Here is a 14,413-nt window from a genome sequence, read left to right on the forward strand (position 1 = left end):
GAATTGGATAATGTCACCGGATTTCATGCTGGCAGCTTTCGATTATGTATTGAAGGTTACCATTGTACAACTTTCCCACCATCAACTCTTCTTATCAATCTAAGATCACTTCTTAATAACGTCAAATAGTGCCCGATGTTCACACACTTTACATCCTGCAAATGACAAATACTCGGTATTCTTCCTGAGTCGCTTCTTGCGAGTGATATTGCCCAATTCTATTTGTTTGTCAAGGGAGTCGTATCCTTCGATTATAAAATGTGGAGTCCAATTAAACCCCGGGTGAAAATGTATGTGTAGTAACTTCATTGGAAAATGGGGTAATGACAGTGGATTCTTTGTAGTTGATTTGTTTGACACATTTTTGGTGCCGTGCGTGTTTAGCGCAATTTAAGAAGCACAAAATATAGATAAAAAGATAACTCTAATTATAATACTATAACTCTAAAAAATTACTTATTAGCATCTTCTTTCAAAGTAACAATTCTATTCAAAACCAAAGTGTCATCTTTAGAGTCTTTATCGACACAGAAGTAACCTTCTCTCAAGGCTTGGAATCTGATTGTGTGATTGCCCGCATCTTCCTTGATGTTAAATTGTGAATCTGGTATGGTCAAGTTCATGGGGGACTTGGCAGCAATTTCCGCAAAGTTTGATTCAATAACGGCATTTGTCAAAACGTCTTCACTAGCAGGGTTAATATCAGCAAGATAACCTTTGGGGTGCCCTGCTGGGTTCTCAGAGTTGAATAATTGATTATAGATACGGACTTCTTTGATGGGCTTGCAATCATTAACAGGTACCCATTGGATATATGTCTTTGGTTTCTTGGTAGACTGAGTAGTATCATAATCAACATGCACAATAGTTTTACCATCGACAGTTTCAATTGATTTGAAAATAATGTTAAATGGTACCTTCAACAACCCAACTGGTTGTCCTGGTGCCAAACGGTAGTATTCCTTATCAGCAGGTTCATCTCTAACATCACCGCGATCAATGTAAACTTTGTTTGTAAACTTCAATTTCCTGTTACCTAATGAGTTGACATCTTTACCTGGTTTGTAAGGAATTTCCACTTCCAATTCAAAATCGTCGGATAAGTTGTCAATATGAACCTCAACTGGATTTAACACCAAGAATAATCTAGGAGTAGTTTGATCGAGGAATTGACGTACAGCACTTTCAAATCTGGTAGTTTGAATATTTGTAGTTGACGTGGTTACACCTAATGTGTTGATAAATGATAATATAGCTCCTGGTGGAATACCTCTTCTTTTAATTGCTTCCAAGGTGTAAATTCTTGGATCATCCCAGCCTCTGACATACCCTTCATTGACAAGTTTAGCAATTTTTCTCTTGGACATAATGGTACCGGTCATGTTCAACCTACCATACTCCCTTTGGGCTGGTCTATATACATGTAAAGCATCACATAACCATTCGTATGATTCCCTTGATAAAACAAATTCGGTTGTACACAATGAATGAGTGATATTTTCCAAGGAATCAACCAAACAATGGGTAAAGTCATACGTGGGATAAATCTTCCATTTGGACCCAGTACGATGATGAGGTTTGTTTAAAACCCTATAAGCAACTAAATCCCACATTTGTGGCGAAGGACTAGATAAATCTTGCTTCATACGTAAAGTAGCTTCACCAGTGGCATATTTTCCCTCCTTCATGGCTAAAAATTCGGTCAAGTTATGTTCGACCGATTGTGATCGATGTTCACAAGCGAATCGTTCACCACCCATGGATCCATCTTCACGTTGACCACGTCCAAGTTTCACTTGTTCTGGAGTACAATGACAGATATATGCTCTATCCAGCTTTATAAGCTTGATTGCCAACCCAAATAGTTCATCAAAATAATCTGAAGAATAAGTAATCTTCCACGGCTTGTAACCCAACCATGCCACCATCTCTTTAATGGATTCAAAATACTTGGCTTCTTCAGCTTCAGGATTAGTATCATCAAACCGTAAATAGCATTTGCCTTTGTGGAATTGAGCAAAACCAAAATTAACCATGATTGCTTTTGAATGTCCAATGTGTAAAAACCCATTCGGTTCGGGTGGGAAACGAGTATACACTTGACCCTTGATGAATTCGCGGTGAGCTTCTAGCAATTCAGGGTACTTTTGTGGCTCTTCTCCTGGTTTATGTAAATCACCAAGGAAACCTTCCGAAAACATAGATCTTTCCATTTCTGGCTCTTGTTTGGTAGTTGTGGCAGCAGCAGCAACTGGCTTCTTCTTTTTCTTCTTTTTCACATCCCTTTCGTCTTTAGGGCCCAATCTGGTCAAGAACAACTCATCAAGTACTGGTTTGAATAAATTGGGTGGCGCCCATTTCAATGCAGGTTGCGCTTTAACTTCGGACATGACTTTAGGTAAAATGGCATATCTTTCAGACTCCAACTTACTACTGATTGAGTCAAGATACTTGCCAATCTCTTCTCTTACTTGTGTCTCACCAATTTCAATCCCGACACCAGTTGCTTCATTGAACTCATCTTGCTTAGGATCATCGTGTGATTGTAAATATTTGATACCCTCGGTAATTTGCAAATTGGTCTTTATGTCGTCATTATTAATACCATTAATTAGATGTTCAACATGAGGGATTGGCTTTCCATTCTTGTTCTCCAATACTGCCAATTGATGTAACAACGTCAATTTTTTTTCATCGGTGTATGATTCAACTGATGATTTAGCCAAGACAGATTGTAACAACCCAGCTACTTTCTTGTTTTTGGCAATATCCTTCGACTTTTTCTCATCAAAACCAACGTTTTTGAACAATACAATCAACTCTTCTTCTGATGACATGTTAATGTGTTCTTGAATAGAGATAACAGAGATTTATTTAAAGAAGAAAAAAATTTATTCTGTTTGTATTTGTATGAGTGCGCTATTCAGTTAACCAAGGGCGTGACTTCCACCATGAGCCATCATTGATTATATCTACATGATATTGTTTTATCTCTGCTTTCCTCCTACTCTTTTCTTCCCTTTGCTTTTGTCTGGAACTGAGATCACCTTTGGGTGCATAATTTGTAAGCTCTCTCACCAAAATTGTTCCCTTTTTGAATATCTCCAATTCGTTATTATAATTTATTCCACATTCTTTATATAAGATCTCATTTTTATCGGATGATACTGTACCCATTAGCTTATTCTCTGACTCCTGTGGTGTAAGACCGAGTTTCACCAAGCTCCAAAATGTTGTGTTGTAGAGATTATTAATATGACAATCAACTTGTCTCCAACTAAAGTAGTCTCTTACAGCTTGAAAGTTAGGATATACCACTGCCCTTGCATCAAATATGGGTATCATGTCCTCTTCAATTGGCTTGTCCTTAAATTCCAAATTCCAATAAAACATGTAATAAGTCGACATCAAGCTAGCAAAAAGGGTACACAATTTCATCTCTCTTCTTTCATACAATTCACACCTTCGTCGTAATAAGAAACTATACTCATCTGAGTCACCATATGCCATCAAGACATCGCTGTATCTCTGCATCACTTTCTGAGCTGCCTTGTTCATAACCTCCAACGCCCGTAAATCATTCGGTTTTTCAAAACTATAATGCTGTGAAAACTTGTGGAAACCTTTCCCATCGACACGTATAACAATGTAAGTTTCCTGTAGTAGGTAATTCTCCCTTTCAAATGCCTTCACGTATTCATACTTTGAGTTTGCCATTGGTTGGCTTGATACAGCGTTGGTATAATTTTGTGCAACCAAAATAAAAACTCATCTCAATTCATCAAAACTGAAAAAAAAAAAAAATCACCAATCCTTCATACCCATTCAGTAGCATTTATACTATCCCCCCATGACGCAAGCACAGTTTCGTACTTTAGAAAGGGAAAAGAGGTTTCAGAATCCTCCCAAAAATAAATCTGAAATATATCCATTGTTGGAGAATGCAGTAGCACCACACATTGGATCATTCAATGCATTAAACGATGGGGAGGATGGTGGGTTGTTAAACATGGCCGTCAAAGATATAGGATCAAAGACCATTTTTGATTCCAAAGAGGCAGATAGATTGGGTAACAAGTTAAATATTAGAGTGGAATCAGTATCGATAGCGAAGCCAAGTGTCCCACCAACCGACAAATTATCCATAAATAGAAAAACATTGCCAAGTGAGTGTCGTGAGCGAATGACCACGTATAAAGCTAGATTGATGTTGAATGTTACATGGAGCGTCAACGATGGCGAAGAACAAAGTGAAATTAGAGAAGCAGGTCAAATTCCCATCATGTTGAAGTCGAATAGATGCCATTTACAAAAGATGTCACCAAATCAATTAGTTGAAGCAAAAGAAGAGAGTGACGAATTGGGTGGGTACTTTATCGTAAATGGTATTGAAAAGCTAATTCGTATGTTGATTGTACAGAGAAGAAATCATCCTATGGCAATCATTCGTCCATCCTTTGCCAATAGAGGTGCTTCATACACCAAGTATGGTATTCAAATCAGATCAGTAAGACCAGATCAAACTTCACAAACAAATGTGTTACATTATCTTAATGATGGTAATGTCACTTTTAGATTTTCATGGAAGAAAAACGAGTATTTGGTGCCGGTGGTTATGATTTTGAAAGCCCTTGTTGAAACGAATGATAGAGAGATTTTCGACGGTATAGTTGGTCATGATGTCGAAAACTCATTCTTGACGGATCGTTTGGAATTGTTATTAAGGACATTCAAATCGTACAATTTGCATTCACAACAAGAAACATTAGCCTACTTGGGTGATAAATTTAGAGTGGTTTTTGGAGCAACACCTGATGTATCAGATATCGATGTTGGTAAAGAAGTTTTGAGGAGAATCGTCTTGGTACATTTACCCAACAACGAAGACAAGTTCCGCATGTTGTTGTTTATGATTCGTAAATTGTACTCATTGGTGGCTGGTGATTGTGCTCCTGATAATCCAGATGCTACTCAACATCAAGAAGTGTTGTTGGGTGGATTCTTGTACGGTATGATAATAAAGGAAAAGATTGATGAGTATTTGCAAAATTTCAAACTTCAAGTGCAGTCCGACATAAATCGAGGTGTTGGTGTAAATTTTTCAGACCGAAAATACATCACTCGAGTGTTCTCACGAATCAATGAAAACATTGGTCAAAAATTGCAATACTTTTTGTCCACTGGTAATTTGGTTTCCCAATCTGGTTTGGATTTACAACAAGTCTCTGGTTATACAGTTGTTGCAGAAAAGATCAACTTCCACCGTTTCATCTCACATTTCAGAATGGTCCATAGAGGTTCATTTTTCGCTGAGTTGAAAACCACCACCGTTCGTAAGTTGTTGCCAGAATCTTGGGGTTTCTTGTGTCCGGTGCATACTCCTGATGGATCACCATGTGGGCTATTGAACCATTTATCTCATAAATGTATCATTGCCACTACTGCTTCTGATGTATCACAGGTTCCTGCTGCTTTAGCGCAACTTGGTGTATCACCGGCAAATGCATTTGCCGCAGGACCTGATTTGTGTTGTGTTCAATTAGATGGTAAGATTGTTGGTTGGACAACCCACGAACAAGGTAAGATTGTTGCAGACACATTAAGATTCTGGAAAGTTGAAGGTACACATGGCTTGCCATTGGACTTGGAAATTGGATATGTTCCACCATCGAGTAAAGGTCAATACCCTGGTTTGTATCTATTTGGTGGTCATTCCAGAATGATGAGACCAGTAAAGTACTTACCTTTGGGTAAGGAAGATATAGTTGGTCCTTTTGAGCAGGTGTACATGAATGTGGCTGTAACGCCAGAGGAAATTGAAAACAACATACACTCTCACGTTGAGTTTTCACCTACCAATATCTTATCGATCTTGGCTAATTTGACTCCATTTTCGGACTTTAACCAATCTCCAAGAAATATGTACCAATGTCAGATGGGTAAGCAGACTATGGGTACTCCTGGTACAGCGTTAGTACACAGATCTGATAATAAATTGTATCGTTTACAAACTGGTCAAACACCAATTGTTAAAGCAAACTTGTATGACGATTATGGAATGGATAATTTCCCTAATGGTATGAATGCAATTGTTGCTGTTATCTCCTATACTGGGTATGATATGGATGATGCGATGATTATCAATAAATCAGCAGATGAAAGGGGATTCGGATACGGTACCGTTTACAAAGTGGAAAAGATTGACTTGTCTCAATCGAGAAGACGCGGTGATCCAATCACTCAACATTTTGGTTTTGGTGAAGATGAATGGCCAGAGACTTGGAAGACCAAGCTAGATGATGATGGATTTCCATTGATTGGAGTGAAAGTAGAAGAAGGTGATCCAATTCTTGCATATTACGATGACACTCTTGGTAAAACCAAGGTGAAAACATATCATTCCTCTGAACCCGCATACATCGAAGAAGTCAAGTTGCTTGGTGACGATGCCGGCGATAACGAAGGACAGCAAGTCACCATCAAATATAGGATCACAAGGCAACCTATAATTGGTGACAAATTTTCCTCCAGACACGGTCAAAAGGGTGTTTGTTCAAGAAAATGGCCACAAATAGACATGCCATTCACTGAAAGTGGTATGCAACCTGACGTCATTATCAATCCACATGCTTTCCCTTCACGTATGACGATTGGTATGTTTGTTGAATCGTTGGCTGGTAAAGCAGGTGCATTGCATGGTGTAGCGCAAGATGCCACCCCTTGGAAATTCAGTGAATCTGATACTCCAGCTGATTACTTTGGAGAGCAATTGTTGAAGGCAGGTTACAATTTTCATGGTAATGAGCCAATGTATTCTGGTGCCACTGGTGAGGAATTGAGATGTGATATATATATTGGATGTGTCTACTATCAAAGATTGAGACATATGGTTAACGATAAGTTCCAAGTTAGATCAACTGGACCTGTGAACTCCTTAACCATGCAACCAGTCAAAGGTAGAAAGAGATCAGGTGGTATTCGTGTGGGTGAAATGGAAAGAGATGCATTAATTGGTCATGGTACTGCATACTTGTTACAAGATAGATTGTTGAACTGTTCAGATTACACTCAGACTTCGATATGTAAATCTTGTGGCTCAATACTAACTACACAAACCTCGGTTCCTAGAATCGGATCGATGGCAAGCATAAGGTGTAGAAGATGTTCAATTAGATTAGACAAATATGACGGTTACGCTGAAGACGCTGACATATGGGAAGATGGTCATGGTGTTAAATTTGTTGGTGGTGACAATACAACCACAGTCGCTATTCCATTTGTTTTAAAATACTTAGATAGTGAGCTTTCAGCTATGGGTATAAAGATGAGGTACAATGTGGAGCCAAAGTAGATAGAAAAGTATACATTGTCTATTTAGCTTGTATAAGGACATTGGTAATTTTTGAGTTTTCAATAATGTACTTTGCATTTTGTAAGTCACTTCCATCAGCTCTTTCGGTTGCTTCTTGCTCATTTTGGGCTATACCAGCCTCCAAGTGTCGTTTGATGATTCGTGACCTTACTATTGGTTCAGGAGTTGAAATGAACCAAGTATCATCAACAAAAAAGCCGAGGTCATTCCATCCTTCATCTCTAAGGGATGTGTAATTGCCTTCAATAATTACAATTCCCACCGTTGAGTCAATCACAATGTCGTCCTCGATGGGATCTTTCACTTTATGGTCAAATGATGGAGCCTTCACTATGTTACTTTTGTTCTTCAATTCTGATACCAATTTGACAAACGCCTTTGAGTTAAATGTGAACGGAGCTCCTCTCCGTCTAATTGCTTCTTCTGCATTAGGCATTGCTTGTAATTCAGATCTGTACAAGTGAAAGCCATCTTGCGAAAGGACCATAGTTGGGGCAACTTGTTTCGTCAACTCGATTGCCATTTTGTTTGCAAATGTAGTCTTTCCTGCACCTGGAACACCTGCTAAGGAAATAAGGTACCTGTTTGAGTCATTTGGTTTGTAGTGCTCCTTTACTCTATTGACAAGTTGTTGCCATTGGGCGTCGTTTATTGTGAACCGATCAGACATACCTGTAATTGAAAAACTTGGATTCTCAATCGCCCACAGACGCAAACGTTTCAATGTATGATCTACCTACACAATGGCACTTCAAAACAATTGATTTTCTACAACCGAGCGATTGCATATATGGAATAGCCTACGATTCAAATCAGCTCACTTGTGAGTTCTACTTGACTAACTTTGAAAAAGCATGGACGGAAGAATTGGGCAGGCAGAGCATATCAAAGAGAGCTAGTGATTTGGGTATTGATGAATTGACAGAGGAGAAATTGGTTTTGTTATTGGAGACTTTGGTGAGAAACATACCTGAAAAGGTTCAGTTTCAAGTGGGTTCTGATATAATTGCACAGCTTGATTTAGACTTTTCTTGGAGATTTGAATTAAAGGACCAGCCACCAGAGATGACTATACAATTCCTATCTAAGTTCAATTTCCAACAATTTATGAACAACTCATACCTCCAGTATAAAATACGTCAATTGAAGAGTATATTAAATGCAAAGGAATCTTACGCAAAGTTTTTGGAATTGAATTTCAAACAAACACACGGTGAAGAATTGATCAAACAATACAAAAGGAACAACAAAGGAGTGATTCATCTCATTACTGATTTTGACCTGAAAAAGTGGGAAGCTGAAGTGAAAGTGGAGTATATGAAGCAGAGAAAGTTGAATCCGGAAGATTTGGTTAAGCGTGATATTGAAAATGCGGTTGCTACTACGTGGATATCATATTGTGAGGATAAACCCAAACCAAAGACAAACAAGTTGAGAAGTTCACAATCAATGGATACTACTGCATCTAATACTAACAAACGATCCCCCATCGGTATGCTCATCAGCCCTGCTAAGCGATCGCATTCCAAGAGTCCGTCACCAAAAGAATCTCCGAAACGCAAAAAACTTGGTTAGCTTTGATCAGATCCTTGATGCTAAGTCCTTCCATCGGGCTATAAAAATATCCAATGCTTCATTTTCTTGTTCATTCATAATCCCATTATACAACACTTTCAACACTGCTGACCAAAAGTCAACAAATTTCACAGCATTTTGACGTGTTGGCTCATCAACGTAAACCGGGATTTTTTTCAGCCGTCTACCTTCTCCTATTTCTTCAAATGGTACAAATCTTCCCGGCATGGCTTTAAAGTATTGTTGAAATACAGAGAACCAAAATCTAATCAACAATTGGCTGCACTGAAGTAAATTAACTACATTCTCCTTTTTATAGTCACGAATTAGGTCAATATCTTCTTGATATTCTGCAACCATGCAGTGATGTAAAACACTCAATAGTAAAGTTTGAATCTCCCTATAAATTAAAGTCAGTGGTGATGTTTCAGAAGTAGTAGTTATTGTCTTTGCAACCTCAGTGATTTCTGGTGCCAACGATTGAGGTTGCGTGGGGACGCTCTGATTGACAACTGGCTTATATTTTGCCTCGCGATGACCAAATCTCGATATACTTTCCTCCATAATCTTTCGACCAATCAACTTTGCCTCCATACCTGGCCTGAAACTTACCGTTAAAATGTCATGCATTAAAGCCTTATTGCATAGATTTTTATCATTTGATAGAAGAACAATTAAATGATGTGCATAATGTTGCTGAAAATATAGACAACAATCTAAAATAGAATCATCCTTAGTCAAGTTGGTGTTGATTCTTTGACTTAGATTTTGCCCCTTTACAGTGCTCAGACTGTTTGCAAGCTGGTTGTATATCCAATCATTGGCCCATTTGGCAAGATTTTTCACCGATTCGTTACCTGAGTGATCCTTTTCCAACTTCGTCGAATTCTTTAACCCATCCAACTCTTGAATCACATATACAGGAATTATAATCTTGAGACAATAATCGTTAGCCAATCTGTTGAGTTCGTCGAGTATAGTTAGATGAGATATGCAAAAATTCGTATCAATAATCAAGAGCGATATGTTTCCATCCACTAGCGCAAAATCAGGAGCATGTTCTACATTCATATTCACGTCGTCTTCATAGAAGTTTGTTTCACGAGAACGGCTGACATATGATGTTATTAGATCGACTTCCTGCTCGTTTTCCATGGGGACCATCTCTATGTCTTCATCGTGACCTTGGTGTTCTACCGCTGCCTTAACTTTGTCGTCAATAGTTTTCAAAGTGTATTCGATAGGACGCTTGTCTCTCTTTTCTCCAGACGTGATTGGCTTATTTGCGTCCCTGGGTGAGAGTCCTTCGCTTGAGTATATAGACGGTAGAGCCATGTATGAATGGTGTGTATGTTTTGCAACAAAGTTTTGTGGCAAAGCGCGAAAGAATTATAATAAGCTTTCATATACAGTACAACTATATAACCTCCAATATAAACTCAAAAACACTCACGAAAAGACTAAGGAATATAATGATTATCAACATCCAGGTGATACGGTTTGTATTTTTCTCATTCATGCTGTCTGTAACAATATCAGAAAACTCCAAGAATACTTTACATCGATCATTCAAAACCTGCACCCTCTGATCAATCTCCAAATACTCTCTAACAGCATTGTATAGCGGATGCAACGCGGGTTCAAAGGACCAGAAAAAGTCAGGCGTATCCAAAATTGAACTTGACAAGTTTACATCTACTCGTAACTTGAACAATTTACCCGACTTTTTCAATAATTGATTCCTCTTTAATCCCAATCGCCCAGTCAATGCCAACTTCTTGGGAAGCTTACTAATCAGATGTAAGATGTTCACCATTCTGCTCTCGAATAATCCCAACTTTGTCAGTTGGGCAATTGCATGAGACATTGTGAGTTTAATCAAATGATCACTTGATCGTAAAGTGATCATATCATTATATATCCTGGGCCTGTGGATTTCCTTGTCATACTCAAAATGGAACTCTTCAGTTTCAATGTCCTGCTCGTCAATAGGATTTATGAGGAGCTCTTGTTCAGCAAATGCCAAATCAGCAAGAATATTCTTTTCATGAACTTCAGAGAAATTCCAAAACACAACAACACCATATGCAAAAACAAACATTTCCGCATGATGCTTGGAAACATCTGACAGATGATGTACCGACGACAGTGAACTATGAACCTCCTCTGACCTTTTCTTTGAACTTTTATCACTCTTGTCGCTGTTCGAGTCTGCACTATTACCATCATCGCTGATTCTGGATGAGTCCAACGGAGGAGCAAAAAATTGCGGCTCACTAGGGTCAAACGGGCTGCTGTTATCAAAATTTTCCAACTCAGGGTCCATTGAGTAGTTGTTGGCATCCTCTGGTGTTTCCACCCCAGAGTAATATTCATAAAGATGATCAGTCTGTTCCGATTTATTAATCATCTTCTCCATGTGTTTATTCTTTGCCTGTAGCTTGATGGAATTATTTGATTTCACACGCAAGCCGTCAGTTCCCGGTAGCAATGGTAATGTATATGGAACATACAACGCCTCATCGTATAGTCTTGGCTTGACCTCGTGATTTTTTCTTAGAAATTTTGCTACAGCTGGTAAATCGAATTCTTCGCAGATAAAGTAAGCCGTCATTCTACTAAACTCTCTTGCTCGTTTCTCCTTCGGCATTAGTTCTGCTCTTGATCGCGAAATTTGAGCTTGCAAATCCAAATTATTGTCGGGTGGTTCTGTCGTTCGATCCTCACTACCACTGTTAGGTGGGGGTGATCCACCATGCCTTTGTTCATCTGGTATCAAAACCAATTTTTGTGAAGTCTTTGATGTCCTTGATGGTAAAGACTGCGATAATTTAGGTATACTTCTTATATTCCTCCTTGACTCGGGGTTTGAAGGGCTCACTATCGGGGGAGGTGGAGGCGATGACGAACTATTCCTATCATAATTGCGACCCTGGCCAAATTTCGGTGGGAGTCGACTCTGACCAGAAGGTATATCACTTGAATTGCTGAGTAATTTGTCAACCGAAATGTCAGTGTACTTATTCCGAAAGGCCAATCGTTTCAGTAAAGCATTTTGATGTTGCAGCTGCTCAAAGCTGTATGGTGATTGATGCTGCTGTTGTTGGCGTTGTTGCTGCTTTTTAAAGCTGTGACCCGCAAACGGGGCCCTAGCTCCCTTCACCTGATGACTCCGCGCATCTGTGACCAAAATCGAAGGAGATCTTTTAGCAGTTGGTCTATTCAATTCCGGAGCTGGTGATCCATTACGAGCTTGATTGTTTGACATTGTGGTATGAACAGTAGATGTGTTACTTGGCCGCGTGGGTCAGGATATCTCCGCGACTTCATTTGCGATACAAAAAAGAATGAGAAATTTTTCACCATCGAATAGCATCAAACACCATCAACATGTCTTTTAAATTAACCATTGCTGGAAAGTCAGCTACTATACCATATCCAACTTTGATTGCAGTCTTCTTTGTCAACTCCAGTGACATTGATGTCTCAATTCCTGTTGAATTTGTTGATGATAAATCAGTCGACAAGGAGACCCCAGCAGCATCCATTAAATTAGTTACACCAGGTGGTGAAACATTTATTGATCAATTGGATGCTTTAGACTACTTGGCCCAAACTTTTCCTAAAGTGCTTTTGGAGAAATCAAAGTCCCAAGAATGGGTTAAACTTGCTTTGGAGAAATTTTACACTAAAAATTTCAAGGATTTGGCAACAGACTTGGAAAAGCTCGATGCTCATTTGAACTTTAGATCCTATATTATAGGCTACCAGATCACTTTAGCTGATATTGCTTTGTGGGGTGTGTTAAGAGCTAACCCTATCATGGCCTCAGTCTTGAAGAGTGAAACATATCCTAATGTCTCAAGATGGTACAACTTTTTGGCACAAAGTGACAATAGATTCGACAAATCTGCTGAATTACTCACCAACTCGTTGAATGAGTTGAAAAAGGCTGCCAAGACTGCAAAAACTTCTGCAGGGGGTAAGAAAGAAACCCACAAGGCCAGCTTCGAAATTGATTTACCAGGTGCTGAAGTTGGAAAAGTTGTTACTCGTTTTCCACCAGAGCCATCTGGGTACTTACACATTGGACATGCCAAAGCAGCCATTTTGAACGAATATTTCGCCCATGCATACAAGGGTAAGCTAATCATTAGATTCGATGACACTAACCCTACCAAGGAAAAAGTTGAATTCCAAGACTCAATTATTGAGGATTTGGAATTATTGGGCATCAAAGGTGACAGAATCACTTATTCATCTGATTACTTCCAGGAAATGTACGACTTGGCTGTAAAGTTGATCAAGGATGGAAAAGCTTATTGTGATGATACCCCATCTGAAAAGATGAGAGAGGAGAGAATGGTTGGTGACGCGTCAGCTAGAAGAGACAGATCCGTTGAAGAAAACTTGAAAATCTTTACTGAAGAGATGAAGAACGGTACCGAAGAAGGGTTGAAGAACTGTTTGAGAGCCAAGATTGACTATAAAGCTCTAAACAAGGCCTTAAGAGATCCTGTCATCTACAGATGTAATTTGACTCCCCACCATAGAACTGGAACCGAATGGAAAATGTACCCAATCTACGATTTTTGCGTTCCTGTTGTTGATTCAATTGAAGGTGTTACTCACTCATTGAGAACTAACGAGTACAGGGACCGTAACCCACAATACGAATGGATTCAAAAAGCTTTGAACTTGCGCCCAGTTGCTATTTGGGATTTCGGAAGAGTCAATTTTGTTAGAACCTTGTTGTCAAAGAGAAAGTTGCAATGGTTTGTTGACAAAAACTATGTTTCCAACTGGGATGATCCAAGATTCCCAACGGTTAGAGGTGTAAGAAGAAGAGGTATGACTGTTGAAGGTTTGAGAAACTTTATTATGGCACAAGGCCCTTCGAAGAACATTATCAATTTGGATTGGTCAGTTATTTGGGCATTGAACAAAAAGGTCATTGATCCAGTTGCTCCAAGATTCACTGCAGTAGAGGCAGAAAATGCGGTGTCAGTCAAGTTATTGAATGGTCCATCAGAACCATACGCTGAATCAAAACCTAAACATAAGAAGAATCCCGATGTCGGTACCAAGTCCGTCGTTTATGCAAACCAAGTACTTATTGACCAAGCTGATGCTGATTTGACAGAGGGTGAAGAGGTCACTTTCATGGACTGGGGTAATGTCATTGTTTCCAAGGTTGTCAAAGTAGGTGACATCGTCAAGTCAGTTGAAGCCAACTTGCACTTGGAAGGCGACTTCCGTAAAACCTCAAAGAAGTTGACATGGTTGGCAGATACCAAAGACAAGATTGACGTTGACTTGGTTGATTTTGATCATTTAATCACCAAGGACAAATTAGAAGAAGAAGACAACTTTGAAGACTTTATCACCCCTGAAACTGAATTTCATACCAAAGCAATTGCCGATTTGAATGTTGCCAACTTGAAATCCGGTGACATTATCCAATTT

General features: G+C 39.0%; 9 protein-coding genes across 9 annotated transcripts in view; 3 read left to right on the forward strand and 6 right to left on the reverse strand. All coding sequences in view use genetic code 12, as the record gives it.

Annotated features, from left to right (window-relative positions):
• Window positions 1-105: 105 nt before the first annotated feature.
• CORT_0H01050 (hypothetical protein) lies at window positions 106-309 on the reverse strand (the record flags this gene model as incomplete). The annotated part of the gene is made up of 1 exon (XM_003871297.1): window positions 106-309. The coding sequence occupies one exon, from the start codon at window positions 307-309 to the stop codon at window positions 106-108; it is 204 nt and encodes a 67-aa protein (XP_003871346.1).
• A 143-nt stretch (window positions 310-452) lies between these two features.
• Window positions 453-2,837, reverse strand: CORT_0H01060 (Gln4 tRNA-Gln synthetase; the record flags this gene model as incomplete). The annotated part of the gene is made up of 1 exon (XM_003871298.1): window positions 453-2,837. One exon carries the CDS (start codon window positions 2,835-2,837, stop codon window positions 453-455), a length of 2,385 nt encoding a protein of 794 aa, XP_003871347.1.
• Window positions 2,838-2,919: 82 nt separating this feature from the next.
• On the reverse strand, window positions 2,920-3,717 carry CORT_0H01070 (Thg1 protein; the record flags this gene model as incomplete). Its single annotated transcript, XM_003871299.1, has 1 exon — window positions 2,920-3,717. The coding sequence occupies one exon, from the start codon at window positions 3,715-3,717 to the stop codon at window positions 2,920-2,922; it is 798 nt and encodes a 265-aa protein (XP_003871348.1).
• Window positions 3,718-3,850: 133 nt separating this feature from the next.
• CORT_0H01080 (Rpa135 RNA polymerase I subunit A135) lies at window positions 3,851-7,351 on the forward strand (the record flags this gene model as incomplete). Its single annotated transcript, XM_003871300.1, has 1 exon — window positions 3,851-7,351. One exon carries the CDS (start codon window positions 3,851-3,853, stop codon window positions 7,349-7,351), a length of 3,501 nt encoding a protein of 1,166 aa, XP_003871349.1.
• Window positions 7,352-7,370: 19 nt separating this feature from the next.
• On the reverse strand, window positions 7,371-8,042 carry CORT_0H01090 (hypothetical protein; the record flags this gene model as incomplete). The annotated part of the gene is made up of 1 exon (XM_003871301.1): window positions 7,371-8,042. One exon carries the CDS (start codon window positions 8,040-8,042, stop codon window positions 7,371-7,373), a length of 672 nt encoding a protein of 223 aa, XP_003871350.1.
• A 53-nt stretch (window positions 8,043-8,095) lies between these two features.
• Window positions 8,096-8,947, forward strand: CORT_0H01100 (hypothetical protein; the record flags this gene model as incomplete). The annotated part of the gene is made up of 1 exon (XM_003871302.1): window positions 8,096-8,947. One exon carries the CDS (start codon window positions 8,096-8,098, stop codon window positions 8,945-8,947), a length of 852 nt encoding a protein of 283 aa, XP_003871351.1.
• Window positions 8,948-8,953: 6 nt separating this feature from the next.
• CORT_0H01110 (Swt1 protein) lies at window positions 8,954-10,282 on the reverse strand (the record flags this gene model as incomplete). The annotated part of the gene is made up of 1 exon (XM_003871303.1): window positions 8,954-10,282. One exon carries the CDS (start codon window positions 10,280-10,282, stop codon window positions 8,954-8,956), a length of 1,329 nt encoding a protein of 442 aa, XP_003871352.1.
• Window positions 10,283-10,364: 82 nt separating this feature from the next.
• On the reverse strand, window positions 10,365-12,215 carry CORT_0H01120 (Rmd8 protein; the record flags this gene model as incomplete). Its single annotated transcript, XM_003871304.1, has 1 exon — window positions 10,365-12,215. One exon carries the CDS (start codon window positions 12,213-12,215, stop codon window positions 10,365-10,367), a length of 1,851 nt encoding a protein of 616 aa, XP_003871353.1.
• Window positions 12,216-12,337: 122 nt separating this feature from the next.
• CORT_0H01130 (glutamine-tRNA ligase) overlaps window positions 12,338-14,413 on the forward strand; it is a gene marked incomplete at both ends in the record, with an annotated part of 2,229 nt that continues 153 nt past the window's right edge. The window contains one exon of the mRNA XM_003871305.1: window positions 12,338-14,413. This exon is cut by the window's right edge and continues 153 nt beyond it. Within this exon, the coding sequence (XP_003871354.1) occupies window positions 12,338-14,413 (2,076 nt within the window).

This window comes from Candida orthopsilosis (assembly GCF_000315875.1).
Source record: "Candida orthopsilosis Co 90-125, chromosome 8 draft sequence".
NCBI classification, from domain to species: Eukaryota; Fungi; Ascomycota; class Pichiomycetes; order Serinales; family Debaryomycetaceae; genus Lodderomyces; species Lodderomyces orthopsilosis.